This window comes from Corapipo altera, unplaced genomic scaffold, assembly GCF_003945725.1.
Source record: "Corapipo altera isolate COAL_440 unplaced genomic scaffold, ASM394572v1 0, whole genome shotgun sequence".
NCBI classification, from domain to species: domain Eukaryota; kingdom Metazoa; phylum Chordata; class Aves; order Passeriformes; family Pipridae; genus Corapipo; species Corapipo altera.
Window position 1 is genome coordinate 75,730,500 of NW_020884872.1, and position 22,430 is coordinate 75,752,929.

The window sequence follows — 22,430 nt, forward strand, 5'->3', positions numbered from 1 at the left end:
CATATCACAGTAGGAGTGCAATCACCAGGGGTCTGAAGGGAATGAGAAGGTCAGCAAGTCTCTGTGCCAAGCATTACAAACAGCTCACAGCCTCTGCGGGTGGTTGGCAGGATAAGAACCTGCAATGGTACAGAATATTGCTGCAAAGTAGAAGGTAATGACCTGGCTTCTGTCTGGCTGAGGCAAAGAATGATGGATGAGAACTGCAGCAGGCTGAGATTGGCCAAAGGAGTTCTCTTGATAACGATAATTAAACCTAGGGAGGTTGCAAGATCTCTATCACTGGAGGATTTTTGGCAAAGTTTGAGGAGACATGCATCAGTGGTGATTAGCATGCAATGATTGCTTTGGGGTAGGAATGCACTAGAAGACCTCCTGAACATCTTTCCAGACCTGTTTGCTCTAATCAAATGATTGTGCAAGTCAAGAGCCCACCCTGATCTTCAACTGCTGAGCTGTGGCAGAGCCCCCAGGAGCTATTTTCTCCTCTGGAGACTCATTGGACATGTAGTTGTGCCTGGGGCCGGAGAGGATCCAAGTGGGAAGAGCCTCATGGGGAGCAGTGCAGCTACCATGGGCATGGTTCAGTGTTCACGACAGGCACTCTGCAGCCACAGACTCCTTGCTGAAGTATGGGTTGCTGGAGGTGTGACCAAATGGACTGGGGTGGGAGGGAGATGCCACACATGATCATGTCATGTTTGTCTGTAGGCTTGCTGGAGATAGCTTTCTCTGGGGCCTTGCCTGGCTGCTTGCCCTGGCCCTTGCACCACTGTGCTCACGGGTAGCAAAGCCTCCATCGGTGCAGCAGAAAGGGGAGTGTGAAATGTCAAGTGACAGGCATCTACAGAAGCTTTGCACTGGTAAATGGAAGACTCCTGCCCAAAGCATTGTTACATTGTGTTTATTTTCTCTGTATTTGCAGAGTAAAATTGGGAGAAAACCCAGAATACAAGCAAGGGTAGTTGAGCAGCTGGGATCTTGATGTTTATACAAACTGTTGATGAAGATTGTAAGTAACCAGGATCATATATCCATTACAGCATGTGCTGCATTTATCAGATTAAGTATATAAAAATATTTATTAAATCACATATTATTGCATGCATTATGTTTTCCTGTGAGTGTAGGCCTGTCCTGAATTTCCAAGCCCCTCTGCAGCTGGCCAGCAGACTAGAAGTACTAAATAATCTTCAAACTTTATTAATACAAGCTGGACTAGAGTTGCAGATAAACTGTTGGACATCGAATTCCTGCTGCCTGGGGAGTCCTTTTCCTGACGAGCAATGTGAGCCTAACAAAGGGTAAATATCCCCTAAGCAGCAGTGAAGAAAACAAACAAGGAAATAAATTCTTCTTAGCACTTACATGCAAGAAATGCCATAGAGCAAATTTTCTGGGATACTTGGCACTTCCCTCTAGCTACAGCATTGTTCGTGGAGCTAGGTGAGTCCAAGCATGCCTGCCTGAGCACTGGCACAGGTCTGGCCTGGGTTATGCTTAGGAAACACCCTTTCAGACTGGCATTAGCTCTTTTTCAAGGTAGGGATGGGAGGTGAAAGGACATTTTTGGCTCAAACAGGGAAGAGTAGAAACCGTGGCTTAATTGAGTAAACTCTCTCTCAAAAAAGAAAAAAACACCCCTGCCCCCCCGAAAAACCCCTCTGAGTTTCTCTGCTATTTCCAGAACTGGACTAATTATTTAAGTGAACAAGGACAAAGGAGCAGGACTTGCGCTGTTTGTGTGTCTTGTAGTATACTAACTTTTTTGCAACACTTCTGTGGGGTTGTAAAGCCTCCCCAGCCTGGGTACCCACTGGTGCAGCATCAGTGAAAACTGGATATGGGAGCAGGGGCAGCAGATCTCCAATGCACCAGTAGCAGCCAGTGCCGTGGCATCAGCTGGTTGACTCATCACCACTGCTTTCCTCTGCAGTGGTTAGGATTGTCTAAGTGCCAAGTAATAACGAGCCTCATGGGAAATCCTGCTTCCACCAGCTTTAAGGACTTGAACACTGTGTGAGACTGCTGAATGGGAATGACAGACAGTGAATGGGAAAAAGCTTCTTCAGACCCTGTAGGGAAGGACAAAGAGTCTACTAGTACTTTGAACATTGTAGGGTCGTTTGCCACCCTACCAGAACAGGACCTGTTTGCAGGACCTGGTTGCAGGACATGTCAGGCCAAAGTAAAATAAGTCATTGTCAAGAGCCACAATGGGCAAAATAGCTGTTGCCCCCGGCTGGAAAGCCAGGCTGGGAACACTGTGGTTGCTGCAGAGAGAAGATTGGGGTGGCTACATTGTGGCTGTTGCAGAGGGAAGTCTTTTTGCAGTCACTGCCTCCAGCATTCCCAACTCCTCAGAAGACTCCAGCCTCTCCCAATTGGAGAACTGTGCTGCCCCATGCCTGTCCAATCTTGTCACCTCTTTGCCAACAGTAGGGTATGGGGAAGTGAGCACTACTGTGGGGAGAAGTGTGGCCGCAGACAATGCTTCCAAATGTCTCTCTGCCCTGGCACCAGCAAGAATAACAGGTCTTCATCCATTTCTTTCACAGTTCTGCCTCTTCCTGCTGGTCTTCTTTTCCAAGGGTAAACATCAATGCACACTCTATCCTCCTTGTTGGCAGCTCTGAGCTGAACATTGCTATGCTGCTAAGGAGATTTGAGCCATCTCCAATTTGGTTTATCTGCTCATTTCCTGACACGTCTGAAGTAGGCATTTTCAGGGGGCTAGCACTTGAATTCTGTGTAATTTCCAAGTGAAACTGAATGCCTTGAAATACCCTGCACAGGGTATAGTCTCGTTGATGCTGAAGGCTCAGACTAAATCCTGATGGTGTGAGCAAGGTCTCTTGGATTGAAGGTGAAAACAAGAAAGGAGAGGTGTCTCTGTGCAAACACCGCTTAACCCAGTGTCCTGGCGTAAAAAGTGTTTTCCCCTGGAGTTAGAAAAGTGGTAACCTCTGAGGTTGGTGGTGTTCTTGGTGTAGGGCCCAATCAGAAGCTACCTTTTGCTCCTTTGAAATCAACATATTGCAACAGGCTGGAAAAAAAGGGAGATGATGTAGCTGGAAAAAGAGAGGCAGCCATGGTTTGAGACCATGAGGAGAGAGGGGCCAGAGAGCCCCACTGGGGGCCAAGGGCCCTCAGCCCCCGGCTGGGGCTACGGAAAACTGGAACAGTGTTAAAACTGGATCGGGTGCCGTGATCAAATGCTGGGGGAGTTTCTCCGCTGTGAGTGGGCAGCAGAAGACAGAAAAGTGGTGGCAGAGGCAGCACGGAGTGGAGAGCTGTGGCTGAAAGCCAAGAAGATAGCCAGCAATCAGCAACATGGCATGTAGCCAGGCTGAGAGACCCAGAGATGTCCTGCAAGGAGGGAAAGCTGGCAACAGAGCAGAGAAAACTCAGCAGAGCTGTTTTGGGGTAAGACTGAATTACTTTCCCAAAACCCTAAGACCTCCTAGAAAGGAGGGGTGGGCTTCCAAACTCTTAGGGAGTTCTGAAATGCAGCAGCAGCTAGAGAGAGAGAGAAGAGCTGAGAACTCAGAGTCGTCCTGAGAGCTGGATCAAGACGGAATGCGGGGGAAGTGGCCTTGCCCCCCTGCTGCCACATTGGCAGTTGAGGCAGAGCAAAGGAGCTCTGTTAGAATGCCTGGGGCAAAGACTGAACTGAGAGCTGCCCTAAATGTTCTGACTCAGGAGGAGCTTGAATCCCCTGAGGAAGGGACTTTCACGAAGATGCCCTGCACTTCATGATATGATGTGGTGAGGCGAGCCTTTGACCCGGCTATCATGGTCCACGGGAGAGAGACCTTTGGCTGGAGCAGAAGGGCCGAGAGGTGAGAAGAGACCCCTTGCCTTGTAATGGAGAGAGAGAGAAAGATATTTTCCAACTACAACAATTCCAGCTATGACTGCTGCCTTGAAGAAGAGAGACACTGCTGCCCTTCTGAACTTTTATTGGAGGGAAAGGAGGAACTTGATCCAATGTAAATATATTGCTTTACCATAGGAGAGATAGTTAGAATTGTGTATATAATGTATTATTATATTTATTTGTGTAAGTAATAAACTGTAATATAATTCCTTTCCCCCCATACTGAGTTGTGTTATGTGTGGAAAACCCTCTCACACTGAAACAAGTTGTGGGAGGGGGGCTTGGATTTGGAAACTGGATTTTTGGGGCTCTCAAACCACCACACCCAGGGAAACAGACCTACACTAGGGACATTTTCCCATTTCCTCTCTCTTGAACTCTTGTAGCATCCTCCCAAAATGCTGTCTTTGTTTTCCTGGTAACCCAGCCTGTTTGTTGGTGCAAATCCTCCTCCTGCTTTTCCACCCACTGTTTCCCTGAAGAAATCAACCTTTGTGCCTCCTGTAGAGAGGTGAGGGTTGTCAACCTCTGCACAGAAGGTGCACCACTCACAGGTAAGTGCCTATGTCTGTGTTTGCACTGCTGCATGGCAGAAGAGAAGAAAATCAATTGCCACTCATGGGAATGACTTAATGACTTTGATACCTGTATAATAAAGCAGGTGCTCTTCAGAGCTGTGTCATCACCTCTACTTTGGGCAGACTGCACCTGGAAGGAAACAAAGATCTAGTGATAGGAAAAAAGACTGGAACACAATAAAAAGTCACATCAGTTTTATTCAGGGATCAAATAAAATTCTGTACAAAAAGATTTTGATTTACATGAGTCTCTTAAAAAAATTTCATTAAAACTGAAGTTGACACACCATATGGTTTCAATACCAATCCATAAACCAGACTATTTTCTGAATATTTCCTTCTCATCTGGACTGTAAAGATAAGGTCCTGAACCTTGTCTTCTGCCTTGCCCTTGTCTCCCCTCTCATCAACTTGTTGTCCCCAGGCTTCAGCAGAACATTAATTTCTTGCAGCAATATAGAGATCATAACAGTTCCAAACATCATGGGAGGGAAGAGACCAGGCTTGATTTGCATTAATTTATTCACTAAGGCTTCCCTTTTTCTGAGGAGCTTTTAGCTAATAGATCTCTCATTGGCAGGAACCAAGGTATAATTACATGATTAATTGTGCAGATGTGGCCACAGAAGAGACACACGCTGTTAATATTTTTCCACAGTGACTTGCCCCAGTTTGGAATGAAAACTACCTCTTTTTTTTTGGGGGGGGGGGGGGGGGGCGGGGAAACTGTGAACCACTGCAGCCACTGCAGATGGTTGTGTAGTGGAAAATCATGTTCTGGAATCAAGGAGGGTTTTCAGAGGGAGTTAATGACATGTGGATAGCTGGCATGGAACACTACTGGGAGTGGAGGAGACTTTTACCTCTAGTGCAAATCCAAGGTAGCCACTTGAAGTGATAGTGGAGATTCCTCTGATTGCCCCAGGAACCTTCTCATTAGGAACAGGGAGGATGAAAATGTGCTTTTGTGCTCCTACTCCTTGGAAGCAACAGGAGAAAATGAGACCAAGCCTCTGGGTGAGTGACCTGTTGAGTATCTGAGTGATAGCACAGCCAGTGCTCCTTGACACATAGTCTGAGCTTCAATGGCCTGTCCTGGCTGTCACTGTCACAAGGCTGTGGAAGGGTGGGTAGTTTGCATATCAGCATTTGTCATTAGCAGCTTCCTTTTGCTCACCCACTGCCTGGCAGCCCTAATAGGGAACCCTAGGGGGTGGGTTCTGCAGTTCAGAGTAGAGGGGTGAAACCTGAGTTAACCTCAAATGAAAGGAGAATTAAGTACTTGGTGAACAAAACCTACCAAGGAATGCTTCTGTGGTTGCAAACTCCAGAGCAGTGAACACAGGCAGGTCCTGGAGGCAAGGCAAGCTCAGGTTCACAGAGAGGAGTACATAGCTGTATTCTTCTCCCTTTGAGGAAAGTCCAAGAAGTCCTTGTGATAGTATATTTCCCCTCTTAAAATTGTACCTACATTTTGTCACAGAAGTATCTCTCCTAGCTTCAGTAAAGGACATGCAATATCTAAATTTTCTAACCTTGCCTGACACTTAAGGCTTGCTCTGGGCAAATATATTTTTAGATTCAAACTTTCCTCTCTGATATTGCTTCTAATTATACACCACTATGAACAAGTTAAGAATTCTGCACATAGTCATTCCATCTTCCCTCCAGGCATCAGTTATCAAGACCATAGTGTTTTGTCTCTTTTAAACTCTTCCACCAAGCATGATGCTGGGGGATTTCCAGCTCTGAGGATCTTGGGACCCCAACCCTAAACCTAACCTCACCTTAACTTTGCCATGGGGAAGAAGAATGGTGCTTCTCAAAGGTACATTAAGAGTAAAGGGCTTTAGTTGTTTATTTACAGAGTATATTTCTCTTTCTTACTTATATCTTGTTTTCTTGTCTTTTTGCATGCACAGCCTGAGTGTTTTTGTGCACAGCAAAGGCTGTTAGATGTCTTTTTCAAGGCAGTACTTTTTTTTTTTTTAACAAAATTCTCTTCTAGGGTTCCACCTGAAATAAATTTCAATTTTGAAGAGGAACTGCAAGATATCTGGACTCAGCATGATGCTAACATTTTCTTCTAGGAAGAGTTATATGCATTGTTGCTATGTACAGCCTTGCTAGAAATGCCTGTTGATTTCCTACTGTTGCTTGTCTAGAATGATTTCAGTTTCTTGTAGCTTTTCCAGTCTATAACCATTTGTGCAGAAATTTCCCATTTGTGGTTGCAGTGCCTGACTTAATGCAAAAGTTTCTCTGGAAAGTTTTCTGGAACAATAATAAGACTATGGCTTGAGAGAGACAGACAGAAAAAAAATGTACTAAAATGGCACCTTATTTCTTCTACAGTAGTGAGCCCCACTCACGAGGATGGCGGAAGTTTATGCCATGCATTTGCAAATTTAAATACTACTGATGCCACAGTGTGCATTGCTTGAGGGATATATTTCCTTTTTACTTAGAAAATCAAACACTATAAATGGTACACTGGAAACTCAAGAACTAGTGTAGCATGTGTAACCAATTATTTGTTTGATTTAATATTTTTATATAGTTAATTTAACACTGAGGACAAGATGGACTCAGCAAAGTGATGCAAGAAAATGTTTTTTGAAGGGACCAAAGGCAGCAGGACTGGGACACAAAGACCCACTTCAAAAGGACCTGGTACACAGGAGTTTTATCCGAGTGCAAAAAAAAAAAGGACCACAATATAGCAAATAGCTGAGAAAGGGATATTTTCCACCAAGGCACTCTTTTTTGCCTGAAATATGAAAGCAAGCAAGAACCCCGGAGAGTAGCTGAAGGGCCAGGTGTGTTTGCTCAGACAGGGTGGCGCAGTGGCAGCCAGGGACACCCAGACCTGCCATTTGGCTGCAACCCACATAAACCTGAAGAAGTAAAGAGAACCACTTCACTTTGGGCTTTGACCTGCAGGCGATCCATAAAAATAAAGAAAAAAGATGTCTGCTTTCTTCTCTCTGCTGTTTCAGAGATCCTTCCTCAAGGCAGCAAGGACCACGCTACAGGCACTTCTCCCTGGTATTCCCTTTGCACCTGTGCTGAACATGAGGGTCTCTCACATGTCTAGTGCGAGTGTGCTATGAGGGATAAACACTGTCGTGAGGGATGAATACTGGGGGGAATAAATGGAAACAACAGTGTGAAGATTTCAAGGACATGCCAAAAGCAGCATGGCTGGCAAGTGCTTATAGGCAGACTCTTCTGAGCAGTGACGTAAAGCAGAGCCTGGCATGGTCACAATGAGTCTTTCATGAGAGGAAGCTCTTGGGCTGTCTGAAAACCTGAAAACTAGCAAAGAGGAGGAGTTAGGTGGGCTTCCTGTAGGGCTGCTGTAAGAGACATGCCATGGGCAAGACCCTCTTCAGATCACCAGTTGTCTGTTAATGTTTCACTGCCAACTACAGTGGCAGGCTTTGGTGTGGACTAAACTCCCTTCCCAGAAGTTGGCTGCAAGCATGCACTCCAGGTCAGGAAATGTGGGAAATACAGCAAGTCACTGGAAGAGAAGTTTCCTGTTACCAGCAAGCGCTGTCCCAGTCAACATTGCCTTCTCCAGGTGGGCTTCCATGAATGCACAAGGTTGGAGGAAGAGGTGGGAGAGAGTCCTGTGGCTGCACAGAGTGCTGTGGGCATGTGGATGACACTTTCCCCCTGAGCCACAAGCAGTGTCTCCCTTGCCTTGTATCCATAGCTGTTCTGGCCTACCCTTGCTTCTCTCCATGTCAGTACCCAGGTGCAAGGAGAGAGACATCTGCCTCCTCTGTTTCCTTCTCCACTACTCTTTCTACCTCCTCATGACTTTCCTACTCCCTGCAGCTCTCAGCATCACCTATGACAGCACAAACTAGTGGGATGTGGCATATATATACCCCATTTAATGCTACAATTTTAATGATGTTGGGATAATTGCTCCTCTTTTCCTTTGCAAGTTTTTGGGCAAGGGGCAAAGCAGAAAACGTTGCAAAGTGGACTGGATCTTAGCACCAGGGTCCTGTCCAGGGAGCCAGGGTCTAGATATGCTAGTCTGGGGTGACTGCCAGCAAGACAGAGCCTGGGGACTCGATCCTGAGCCTTGACTGAGTGTGAATCCTGCCTAGGGCACCTCTGTCATGCTTTCCTTGGTGGTTCAAGGTGGATTGTTTCACTCATTCATAGATGGATTCCCAATCATTTGGTGTTTTTTGAGTTGTTTGCAATGAGGCACTAGGGTCTCAACTTTAGAATGAAGTTTTCTACAAGCAGTTGTAGCTTTGCCTTGAATTATTATATCCTATGTAATACCTGAAACTTTGAAATCTAGTCAAGGAAATCTGGCAGTCAGAGTAAATGCGTTCTTTTTTACCTGGACTACTGCATGGAGAAATGTGAAACAAAGGAGTGTTGTGGAGCCCTTGGATACCTCAGGGAAGAACACTATGGAAACTCACCAGGTAAACTGGACCTTTCTAGATGAGGTTTTTAACCAAGTGTAAATAATAAATAGGTTATGCCCCAAACAGCTACCATTGTTTGCAAGTGGTGACCAATTCTTGCAGTTGATGTCTATGACAGAGGTGAAGCAAGAAATGGATGTTTGGATCAGTGCATGTGCAGCAGTTAAGTCAAGCATATAACAGGTTCAAAGCCACAGAAGAAATATCTATTCATAACTCTGAAGAACTAGCCTTTGTGTTTTCACTCCAAACTACTCCCAGGCACAGAATATCTTGGGTTGATCTGTGCCTAACTAGTGCTTCCCCTAGTCATCTGTTCCTGACAGAGGCCCCAGGATAACACATCAGCAAAGTTGCTGATCACTTGATTTGTCTTCTGGTTAATCACACATGGGTGAGTCCAGATCCCCAGGAAAAGCCACTGGGTCCAGGTCATTGAGGTTCACACAATTTTGTGACAAAGGAGAACTGTATCAGGACCAGGGCTGCCTCCCAGGTCATTGGTTCTCTGATCAGTGGTGAGGACTTTGGGACCTTTATTTGAAGGCTGCTAACTGAAGAGCTTTTAAGGTGTTGCAAGCTCAAGTACAGCAAAGCCTTTTAGCACTTGTTGAACTTTAGGAATATAAATGAACTCTGGAAGATTAATACTGTGCTTAAAGGCTTTGCTGGATCATACCTTGCAGCATCAATTCCAGAGCTGGATGGCTGACTGAAGCAGACAGGGTCTGATTCACAGTCAATTCTCTGGGTCATCATGACTGAAGAGTTCCTGAGAGGGAGAGGACTTTTCTCGTGTTGCCCCATCAGGACAAACATTCAGACTGCGGTGGCCAGCAGTAATTGCACAGGATAGTTCCCAACGATCATTGATTATTTCTACCTTATTCTGGACTGAAAAGGGATTGTAATTCCCCATGTGGGTTTCCTGGAAAACACAGACTCTATTCTGTGGATCCTTGTCTTAGGGTGATGGCCTCAAGACTCTCTGCAAAAACATGTGGCATAGTATAGACCATAGTATAGGCCTGGCTCTGGGCATAGATCAGGGTGTAATCTGTTCTGCTTATGAGCATACACCTTGCAGTGGTGGCTAAAGTCTTTGCAACCAACACCCGAATCACCTTAGGAGATGTGAAATTTTAATATAAGAAAAAAACCTTTAATATATATTAGACACTTTTAGACATTTTGATGACAAAGAAAGACATACTCTCTCCTTTCTTTTCATCCTTCTCTTCACCTGTGTTCAGGATCCGTTAATCGAGTCCTTTTATAAAAAATAAAGGTAACTTTGACTGATCTAGTATTTATCAAAATAATCTACAAATATTCAATTTTATTTTCAGAGCTTTTTGCAGAGTTTCTTTCTTTCCCTTCTTCCTTCCTCCTTCCCTCTCCAACCCTGAGTAGACTCCAGTCTGTTCTCTTTGTCTTGGTGTTCTTGAGCCAGCACACATAGCTACCCCGCCACTGCAGGCATGGCCAAACCCCAGCCACAGCACATGCTGCCATTTTCTGCAGGGCAGTTAAAGAGGGGGGAAAGGAACTGAGGAGGATGGTCAAGATCCACCAGTAGGACCTTGGGGAAAGTGACATCAGTGACAAGAGTAGTTGAGAGGTCCCAGCTCTCTGCAGGTGACTGTGGGAGTCTGTGGGACACTCTGGGACTGAAGTACCCCTGCTGGCATTGCTGTTAGCACCAGACAGCTTTCCATGACCAAGTGGTGGGAACTGGTTTGCTTCTGTAGTGCTGATCAATCTGCATTCCAAGGCAATGTCAGCCTGACCCCACTTGGTTTACTGAAGCTGGAAACCCAGGTATGAACTAGTGTGTACACAGAACATTAAGCCAGGGAAGTGCGACTGACATGGACCAGGGGATGGATCACTTTGGATGCAAAACAACACTCATTTTCAGGGAACTGAACAGCCTTGTGGCTGTGGTTAAGGCTAGGTTTCCTGAGAAATTTTTGCAGTGAATTTTCAGAATAAGTTGCTAGAGTTTTCATATGTGAAGTGGTCTTTAGTTGAAGATTTGCAGTGGGTGTAAATTGGCATTTGATCTCTGGCTGTCAGCAAATCTGCGCTACAGGAGAGTCTCTCTCCTTTTTTTTTTTTTTTAAATTAATTATCAATTTGAATCAATGGTGAAAAACGTCGAAAGCCTGATCCAATTGTATAAACACACATCGAGCCATGTTCCACAGGAGACTGTTCTACATCTGAAATTACTCGATATTTTTATTAATGACTTGCACAGTAGAATACAGAGTTTGCTTATTAAATTTATAGGTGTCATCAACCTGGGAGATGCTGAAGACAGTAGAAGATGGGGATAGAATTCAAAATAAACATAGGTGCAAAGTATTACACTAACGTAAGAATAGACACCTTCAAAGAGAGTTGAGATAGAATGACTGGTGAGGCAGCATTTCTACAGGAAGAGAGATGCCAGTCTCATCCTTGCTATCTAATTGGGCATTTTAACTAAATAAACAAGTAGAAAGCTTTCACCTTTCAAGCATCATGCTGGAGTGGCAAGGTCTCTGTTGAAATACTGTTCAAAAGCACATTTGACTAGTTGAGTACAGTCCAGAAGAGATCAGCAAAAATGATGAGAGGTCTAGAAAACAGCATATGTGGGATTAAACCTTTAGAAAGAGGAAAATATCAATACCAAATGAGATATTGCCTCATTTTCTGTTCTTACCCAGTGATGTCCTGTACCCTGGGCAGAAATGAATGGAGTTGTCTGCTCTGGCTTTATCTGTAGGTCCCAGCTGTTCTCTTCACCAGCTTCCCTCCACCTCCTTCTAGCACACCTGGACTACAGCCAGACAGCACCTCTCTCCATCCCCATCTGCCCTTGTACAATCCTGCCTGAGCAGATACTTCTACTTTTTTAGCTACTATTATCTGGTGCTAATTTGTGAACTTCCTTTCCTGCCAATTCTGGCCCCTAACACAGCCTTGAAAAGAAATAAATGTCTCAGTTCAAAGAATGTAAAAACCATGAGACATAAGCAAAGCAATTTCTTTGGTACTGGCTATAGTCTCTCCTTGCTTTCTGCTCAGCAGACTTCTTAAGGATATTTGATTTGCTTGCTGGTCATCCTATGCAGGTGGAAATCACAGTGAGATCTCTATGACAAATGGACCCTTTATGTGTTTTCTGTTCTTGTGTGGGAAGGTAGTGCTGAAATTAATTTAGTTTGAAGGAAAAGGGAAGGATCCTCTGTCAGTATAGCAGGTCATGACCTGAGTGTGAGACAACAGTACCACATCATTGTGAAAATGACAGGAATTGTACTGGAGTACTTAAACAAAAGTGCAACCTTCAAACCACACTGAATAATCCTTCTTCCTTTCTTAACATTTTGGTTCATCCAAGCTGGGATTGGGTACAGTTCTGGAAGAAGAAATTCAAGGAAGCCGCAGACCTGCTGATAGAGGAGAGAAAAAAAAATCCAAACCAGCTCCACAAACACCTGATATCCAAAATTATATAAGCAGTAGGACTGAACGAACTGAGGTTCTTTAGTAAGAAGATAAGACTGAAGAGAGAGATGAAAATAGTCTTTAAGTGTGTAAATAGCAGTGTAGGGAAGAAATGAATAAACTATACTATTATAATAATAAAAAAACAGTAGTCTTACATTTCAGGAGCTGTTAGGAGAGCCAGCCCAACAGTAAGGACAGCTGAGCACTAGACTGTCTTTCTTAAGGGTTCTGTGTGTTTATAAATGCAAGTTTCTAAGCGCATGTTGGGGAAACATCCTTCATCCTTCGGGAGCACTTAGTTGTGGAGTGATTCTGCTTTAGGGCTGAAGGCACCACGGACAACCTGTCTTGTTGTGTTTCTTCATGTTCTCTACTTCAAATTCATTTATAGAAGATTGTTCTGTGGCAGTCTCTGGAAAAAATAAGCAGTTTTGGCATGCTGGTTCCTAGACAGGAACTGAAAACTGAAAGAAATTGAGATCCCACGCCAGGCCAGTAAGTGTTTCACAAGAACGTGCTAAAACAATATTAGTAATAGCAAACAAAAATTACAATGAGCAGATGAAGAATAAGGCTATAGAAAGAAGACATAATTTACAGATGAAGGAAATTAGTCCTATTAATAATACAGAAATAAAAAAATGAAAGAAACTGTAAAGATTGTAATTTCTGTGTTAAAAACATTAGTGGATAAATAGTAAATAAGTAAAATGTCTAATTTTCCAAGGAAAAGTTTTATATGAAACCTGGGGGTTACAGGCAGTTAGGAAACTTCCTGAAAATAAGTTCACAACAAGAGGAGCATCACCTTGTCATGGGGGTCTTCTTTATATCCAATCACCAATGTGAAACTGTCTCCTATCTGACAGATGGCTGTACTTAGCTTGTTGTTTGCTGAAAGCTTCTTTCTCTGCTCATGTGTCTAGAAAATCCTGGCTCTTGTATCACTTCTGACATCTCTCACTTGCATTTTTCCTGCTATTCTATTTTCTATTAATCTGAGTCAATTTAGCAAATGAGAAAACAAGGACCACACAGCACATAATTTGATTACTCATTTTCTCTTAAACATTTGCCCATATTACTGAAAACTAATTCTCATTCAGCACTACTGGTTTTAGCCTACAAAAGCATAAAAAGAGTCTGAGGTTATAAGACTAGTCCAGATGGGGATAATGCCTCCCTGCAGTCAGCAGGCAAGAGGGGATATTTTTAGGGAGAGGTTCATGTGGAGGTATCTGTTCCTCTCTATTGTTGTCCTGTTGTCTCTCTCAGCAGCTATAAAGGGACCTCACTGTGATTATTTCTGATGTAGACGTCTGCACTATAGATGTCTATGTTCATTCAGAATCTCACCTCTTGTGTCTAAATAGTACAACCCTTTGCTTATTCATATTTTAATAGAATAGAACATAATAGATTCTTTATCACCCTTTCATATTTCTTTGGCAATAGGTGTGATTTCTGGGTTTGCTGATATACTGTTTCCATGAGATAGTGTGTTCTTCTGCAGCATGCAGTTAGCTGTGGAGCATCTTATCTACATCCCAAGCTGCACAATAGGAAGGTTTGACAAAGCCAGGATGTGTGATTTATAGCTGGTTTATACCTAATAGTAATGGTCAGTTTGACATTAGAGCTGCTCAGGAACATGGCTACTGAGAGCTGATGGGTGGCAACCAGTATCTTGGTAACAGTGTGGGAGGAGTATAAAATGGCCTAGAGCACACAGAAATACACAGTCAGTCAGCCAAAACCATCCTTCTGTACTTACTTACTTCTTTGATGGATGCTGTTTACCTCCAGTCCTCTTCTGAGTTCCTGGGCACTTATTGCCTTCAACCCTTCCTACAGCTCACTCAAAATACACCACTGAGATTATCTTCATGAGCATTTATCATACCTCATTCCTATTGATTTTTCTCTTCCAGCTCACAGAACCACAAAGTCAGAGAATGGCTGAGGTTGAAGAGAGGTCATCAAGTCCAGCCACCTCCTCGAGCAGGGCCACCTAGAGCTGGTTGCCCAGGACCCTGTTGAGATAGCTTTTGAATTTCTCCAAAGTCAGAGACTGCACAACCTCCCTGAACAACCTGTGTCAGTGCTCAGTCATTCTCACTACAAAAAAATTTTCCTGATATTCAGAGGGAACCTCCTGTGTTTCAATTTTTATCCATTGCCCCTGGTCCTGTCACTGGGCACCACTGAAAGAGCCTGACTCTGTCCTCACTTCAGGTATTTATAGATAATGATAAGATCCCATCTGAGTCTTCTTTTCTCCAGGCTGACAGTCTCAGTTGTCTTGGGCTTTCCTCATAGAGGTGTTCCAGTGTGTTAATTAAGTTTTTACCCTTCACTGGACTCTCTTCAGCATGTCTGTGTTTCTTTTGTACCAGGCAGTGCTTATTTCTACTTCTGTGTTTTGTTGATAAAAATTCAAACTTTTTCTAGATTACTATATTTAGTCTTGTGCTGGGTATTCTATGAAACACATAGTAGAAAAGGTGATAGAAGCTGATTTTCTCTGTCCACCACAAAAAATTATATTGCTTACTAGGTTTTAAAAGTGTCCAATCCTTACAATACTAAGGAAATAAAAACCAGAAATTGCCCTAGTACATGACCTTCTTCTGAACACAGACAAAGAGTACTGTGCTGAAGCAATCAGGATGTCCACACACACAGCTCCTGACAGACCACCAGGAGCAAGGTGGAGGTACATGGGCAATGAATGGAGAGCTGGGCCATGAAGACTGAAAAGAGAGTGAGAAAATCAAAGTAAGTGTGGTCTTACATGTCTTCACAGTCTATTCCATGCTTTCCCAAAGCTCTAGGAAACAGTTGGGCAGTCCAGTGTCTCGAATGATCACTGCTTTGGGAAGCAGAAGGTATACATGAATACAAGAAACTGAGAATATGAGAAAGACAACACACAACAGTGCCAAATGAAGCTTGTATTCCTAAGTGTGGTATTTTCAAGGGTAAAAATAAAAAATTAATAAATTTTCAAAAGCTTCTATTGTATTTTTTTTAATAACATCATAAGTTAATTGTGTATAGTATATGCTTTTATGTGTTATAGACATAAATTTATTTTCCATGTTCCGTATAGATTATAAATGTGTTGTAGCATCAAAATAATAATTTTATAAATCAATATACAGCTTAGTATTATATTTGCCTTATTATTAAAAAATTTAGAGGTATGTATAAAAGCTGAAAAGCGGTGGTATAATTTTTATGCTCCTCTGCCTGCAAAAATAATTGTAATAAGCTAGATGAATAATGAAGGGATGAAACACTCTGTATCATCATCATTTTACTATAGTCATGTTTTATTAATCAAATTCATCAATTTTCCTGTTTTCTTTAAAACTATTCTGACATTTTCAAGGATATTAAAATACAGGAGAGGGAGTGAGAAAGCAGGGCATGTGCCAGTAAGAGATCAGGATCTTACCATTGTAGAGTTTTTTGATTTTGATAGTTTACATAAGCTGATCTTAGGAAACTTGTTGAGGCATTCAAGCAAAATTGGCATCATTACATGGTAGCAAAAATCAATATCTGCTCTGCTTTGTACTTATTAAGTGTTATATCTAAGCCATGTACTGTGAAATCAAATCCAAGGCAGCTCACTTTTGGCACCCCAGGTCACCAGGTTGTTTTGTTACAAATGTCAAAAATGATACTTCCCAAGACCAAGAGTGACAGTTCTTGTCCTAGGCTTGAGTTTTCTTATGGGCCTCTGAAGTTTGCATGAGAGTCACTTCTTAGGGTCAAATCCTTGAAAGTGGCTTTATCCACCTCCCCTGTACACTGTGGGCTCACTGTGTTTTGGGATCCTGCCTCTGGGGCTGGGAAAAGACAGGAATCTCATGACTTGAACAGAGTCTGAGGGGAGGTGGATCCTGCCAGGCTGCACATCTATGTCATTGCTACCAGAGGTGAAGTAGCCAAGGGTGACTGTTTTGGGTTAGTAAAGGAGAAATTAATGTGGGGATCTTCTTTTGCAGTCTTAACCGGGTCTCAGCCTTTTTTTTTTCTGACTCCTGCTCCTTTTCATTCATGTGCAGCCAAGGGCAGGTCTAAGTGTCCCTGGCTACCACGCTGTGACCCTGTCTGAGTAAACACACCTGGTTTGACAGACGTGATTGCACAGTCCTTGTGAGGGAAAACATGTCTCCTCTGGATTTTGACACCTCTTTGGAAAAGTAAAATTAAACTTCTGGTTTAAAAAGGAAAGCAGGCTGTGCTTCCGTCACATGCTGTACTCTTTTGGTGCCTTCCACCAAAGGCTCATCCAACTTCCCATCATCTCAATTTGCGGATGTTGTACATACCTGTACAAAGCACTGACAAGAATAAGGAAGTCAAGGGTGGGAAAAGCATCATCACCTCTTAATGGGGAAGAAACAGAGGGAGCAGAGCAAATGTTGGAAGAGAAAGTTAAAAGAGGGAAATTCTTTACCTTCTGATAGTTCCAAGTTTGGCACTACTCCTTGCTATAAAATCCTGACGCTCAAGATACTTTTCTAAAATATATTTTCCTCTTTGCCTATTGAACAGAGAAACAGCTTCTGTCAGATGCTGCAAGTCTGACCAAAGGCCCTGGGGAGCATTGGTTAACTCTATGTTAAGAGAGTCTCAACTCCAGTGGTCCAAATTCACCTCTTCTTTTGTTGTGACTTCCGCTAAGATCGTGCCCTGAGGTTCAGTATCACCTTTCTGGAAAACCTGCCTTCCATGCCTCCCAATGGCATCCTTGAGTGATCCTTGAGAATCACTGTGGGCATCCCAACATCTCTGACTTCGGTTAAGCTTGTTGCAAAGCAAAGCATACTGTTTCTTATGGAGCTAAAATGACAGCTGAAAAAAAAGGACATGTAAACTACTGACATATTTGTTGAGCTCAACAGGAATCCTATTCAGCAGAAGGTGCTGGGAAACACAAAACTTGAGTTTACTTATCCTTTGTATCAGATCAGGTCCCTTGTGTTTCTTCATGTAGTTTGACCCACCTTTCCAGACGTCCAGCAATAGATAAAATGATTACGACAGTTACTCTCAGAAGGCAAACATTCCCATGGCCAAATATCTGCATAGCCAGCAGCAGAAATCGATATTAAGCTTCTACCACAATCACAGCAAGGAGCACATAGATATTCGTATAGCCCTTCAGTGATGGTGGATATCCCTGTGGTCACAGCATCTGCTGCTTGTTGGCTGTTGAACTCCCAGAGGAGCTCCTCATGGGCACTGTGAGCAGGTCAGCAAGTGCTGTGTCACTGCCTGGGTAGTAACTATTGTTCCCATGGTGTTTGTCAATGGACTGATGGGGAAAAGCAAGCTGCCTTGACAGGGTATAAATTCCCCTGTCCATACACCACCTCTCCTTCAGCAGATGCAGAGCACAAGACATGAAGTTCCCTATGCCAGCTACATTGGCCCTGCTCCTCCTCTGCACCCCAGGCACAGGGGAGCGTGAATACACCTCTGTGCTTGCCGTGCCCAATGGCGGCCACTGGGGCAAGTGGGGCAGTCGGCAGTTTTGCCGCTATAGCTATGCCAATGGATTTGCACTGAAGGTAAAATTCTCTCTGTTTCCTACCATCTCCTGTTCCTGCACCCTGGTCTAAAGCTCTCCAGCTCCCAGTACAGTCTTCTCCAGAGTCTAAGGACTTTCTGCAGAGTTTTTGTTCTTGAGTATGGTAATATGTACATAAAACTATGAGTCTTCTGGAACATATTGCCACTGTAGGTACACCAGAAAGGAAAAATACAATTTTTTTTTCTTCTTAGGCCAAGAATTCTTCCATTAGATACAGCAAAAACAGAGCTACGGCCAGAATTCTTTTGCTGTCAGATAGGATAGAAGTGTGCTGGCAGTTGCATAGTCTGCATGTGGCGGACGTTGCTGAGAAGTCACGTCAGTGACAAAATCTGCTGCTGGATTCAGGGAAGGAGACATCCTCCACCAGTGTCTATCCTGGAACTCTGAGACTCTGCCTTACCCATTGGGTCAGAAATAGAAAACACAAAGAGCATGTTACAAGGGTTGTATAGGTTTCCAGTAACAGGCATCTTTTCCATGTGCTTCCCAAAACATTTTCTCTTTCTCATTACAGAAAGGAGTGGGGACTGTTTATGACAGGCATGACAAGGACTTTTCCTGGCCCTTCTCCCTCTTACCTTTATCTCTGCCTCTGTGTGACTTCTATTGCAGGTGGAGCCTGCCCAATTTGGAAGAGATGACACCGCTCTGAATGGCATACGCCTGCATTGTCAAGATGATTCAATAATTGAGTCCTTGGTGGGGGAGTAAGTAATGCTATGTTTTCTCTCCTGTTTGTCATGCATAGCTCACCAAACACCCATGGGTGTTACCATTTACAGGAGTCTCATCTCTGACTTGCTTTGTATGTACAGTGCTGTAACATAGTGAACTAAAACAGGTGGTTGGGGCTTGTGTTCATTAATTTTTATGGTAATTAAACACAGTTACCTCACATTACTGTTTTTTGTTTGCTCTTGAAATTTCTGCAGAGCACTGTAAACACCTGAAATATGGTCCCAGGCATAGAGTATTTCTTTGGAAATCTGCAACATACAGGGCAAATATGAGAAAAGGTGTTTCTAACCACACATTTTGAAACTGCTTGGGTGGCCCTACTGCAGGGAACAGTACTGCACCTCTGGACAGCAGAGTGTCTGCCCTCCCTGGTGTCTGGTGTGTACTTGTTACATGTGTCAGGGATGCATCATAAAACATGTGCTCAGGTTGCCCTTGAAGTTTCCACCAGAACTGTAACTATCCTGCTGTTTTTCTGATGAGATATCAATGAATTAAAAAATACACTCTTGGAAGACAAGGAAAAAAAAAAGGAGAAAATAAGGGCCCCAAACTGCAGCAGGATGCTGTGCTGTGCTGGTCATGGCTGGGAGCAAGGAATTGTTAAGCTTCAGAGTAGTATGACAAGGAGAAGGAGGCCTTTTCAGCAGTTTGCAGAGCCTAGACATTCTTCCATTTGCTTTTTGTTAGGTGGGGTACCTGGACCATCTTCCAAGTTTGCCCTGGAGGCTACTTGACCTCCTTTTCACTGAGAACAGAGAAATCTCAAGGAGGAGGTGATGACACAGCAGCCAACAACATTCAGTTCAGATGCTCAGATGAAACTGTGCTAGTAGGTGATGGACTGTCGTGGGGAAGCTTCGGCCCATGGAGCACAAGCTGCAAGATATGCGGTCTCCAGACCAAGGTAGAGCCACCACAGGGGCTTAAGGATGACACAGCACTCAACAATGTGAAGTTCTTCTGCTGTAAATGAGCACTTACTCCATGTTCATCACTGCCTACACATTGCATATCCCACAGCAAATGAAGTATCAGTAAAGCTTTGCTCTAGTTTCATACTGGGACATGTCTGTGATGTTTTGACTGCTTGCATCTTGCCATACTGGCCCATGTCTTAGATAATAATGTGTTTTACAGCTACTGCTATATTAGCATGGCTGCTCATAGTTACAAAAGTATATTGTATTCACAAGAATCATTGCATCATGTACTGCTGGTATGTTGCTGTGAAAATGCCCAATCTCTGACAACTGCTCAGAGCTGATAGATTTCTTAACTTCTTTTTTTTTTCTGACTGGCAAATTTGTTTGAGGTTTGCTTTGCCCATTTTTCCCTTATTTGAAATAATATTTTCTCTGTTGATACGACAAACAGGGAAGAATTTATATTAGTTTGAGTCTATTTGAGGTTTCTGACCAAAGTGAAAATGACCAGTGACAACTAAATGGTTCAAAACACAATTTTGAGTGGGCTCATGAGAAGCATCAAATGTTTGCTGTCGTTGCCCACTCTGAGCTTTAATTGTCTCAAGATCTGTACATTTTTTTACAAGCAATCTGTTAGCGCATACCTGAGTTCCTGCCTTCGGAAACATTTTCAGCTAGAAAGTGTGTTTACGCTGTGCATTCATCTAAGTGTGGTAATGTATCATCTGGGTGGGCTGTATCTCCCCAAAGGGAGTGTTCTCTGCTGGCCCACCTACTGTTAGAGTAAATAATTTTCATGAGACTTGTTTTTTTTTGTTCGTTGCCTCTGGGTGTCATGCTCTAAATAGAATGGGGAGAATCCAAATCAAAAATAAACTCTATGTCATTAATCCATTTTATTTATGCTCCAATTTGCTGGGTAAGCTGGAAATTGTTATCTTGTCCTGATGTGCTAGACGTAAAGAATGTACTCTTCATTTGGGGAAAAATCATGCCTGGAGACCACTACCGTGCATTGATGTCTGAGCCACGTGGAACAGCACAGAGCTGATGGTGGATATTCCTTCTGTCAGTTCACATCCTCTCTCTCCTTAGCTCATACATAGCAGCATCACCACTCTCCCTCTTCATCCATGTAAATATTTCTTCCCATCGTTTACCTCAAAAAGTACTCAAATAATAACTGTATTTTCTTTTACGAGAAATACTATATAACAGGCAAAGCAAGAACAAATTTGATAAATACTTTTGTTGAAAGGGTTTTGATAAATATATCAGGGGTTTGCTTTTGAGTTGATCACTGCTCTCTCTATCCTTTGTACTGTCTCTGGTGGCAGTTATCCATAGCTAATTCTTGCTGCAATAAAAGGTTTCTCTGCATCAGGGAAGTGATGAGTAGGAATTTTATTGGCAAAGCCAACAGCAATCGTTAGATGTTTTGTGCTTGGTAATGTTATCCAATCTGGCCCTTGGAGCACACAGTAATTTCTCATGATGCTTGTGTCATTTTGCCTTCCAGTCCCCATTTTGACTTCACTGGAATTTTCTTAGTGGTAGATGATGAGTGGAGAAGCTAACCATATGGAACTCAGGACTGATTGCACCTACTGCAACCAAGTGGAGAATAAAACATTTCTCTTTCCTCTGTACTGCACAGGGTATTGCTTCCTGTCTTTTGCCTCCTGAGGCACAGCTGGGATAAACTGATGCATCTCTAATGACATTATCCAAAGTTACTTCAAGTGAAGCACTTACTAAAGCCTCAGTAGTGCAAGAAGATATCTTACAAAGACTTCTGGATTTGAATGATTTTATTTAAAAAAAAATTAATATGAAATTTTCCAGTCAGACCTTCTGCTGCAACTTTCCACAGGTCTGATTTGTTTCATCTCAGGATCTGATTTATTTCTTAACATTTTAAGTTGGTTTTCTATAATTTGATATTTCTAAGTGATCCTTTAACTGCTTTCTGTCCTCCTCTTGACTGCAGACACTTTAAGTGTGCAACTGCTTTATCAAAGAAAAGCTTGTTTCGAAAAACCAACACAGTCAGCACTTGAAATAAGAGGGGTTATTAACTTCAAGGGAGCATTTTGTAACTTCCATCTCAATTTAGAAGTTTCTGAAAAAACTCTTATTTGTCATATATCCAGCTGTCTGTAAACATAGAAATCCCTCAAATCCCTCAGCTCTAGTATTTAGTTGTAAGAAAAAAAGCCAACAACAAAAAAACCCCAAACCACAAAAAACAAAACCCCAACAAAAAACCCAACAACATCAAAACACCCTGCCCAACAAAATAAAAGAAAAAACTTGGAACCTTTTTCTAACAAGTTAAACTAAACTAGATTAAATCTAAATTCTGATGCTATCGGAGTTAGCTGGGGTTAACAGTGACCACACAGAAACTTACTTTCCAAAATGACCCTTTTCAAACCTCACACACGGAGATATCTTGATTTGAATCTAGTTGCTTGGCTTCCATTTTCTTATGAAATAGGAATAATTTCATCTTGCAAACTGACATCCAGTATAATTAGTGAGATGATATTTGAGGGCATAGAAAAAATAATAGCTGTACTGATGTAAACAAAACAGGCTTCATTTGATGAAAGTGAACAGGAATCATGGTGACATGATTATCTGCATTATCTTCCAAAACCTGGGGAATCCCTTTGCTCAGGCAGAGGCAGGTAGCTGCATGCACTCCACAGAAGTCTTGGA

At 42.9% G+C, this 22,430-nt stretch overlaps 2 protein-coding genes across 2 annotated transcripts in view; one reads left to right on the forward strand and one right to left on the reverse strand.

The window, feature by feature from the left end:
• The window catches only part of LOC113944793 (vitelline membrane outer layer protein 1-like), a 40,756-nt gene that overhangs the window by 9,347 nt on the left and 8,979 nt on the right, over positions 1–22,430 (reverse strand). Inside the window, exon 2 of the mRNA XM_027638331.1 lies at positions 4,526–4,588. Within this exon, the coding sequence (XP_027494132.1) occupies positions 4,526–4,588 (63 nt within the window). The remainder of the gene's footprint in view (positions 1–4,525; positions 4,589–22,430) is intronic.
• Positions 17,810–19,753, forward strand: LOC113942965 (vitelline membrane outer layer protein 1-like; the record flags this gene model as incomplete). Its single annotated transcript, XM_027634189.1, has 3 exons — positions 17,810–18,013; positions 18,652–18,746; positions 19,468–19,753. Coding segments are annotated over 3 exons (585 nt in total), but the record flags the coding sequence as incomplete, so codon positions are not given.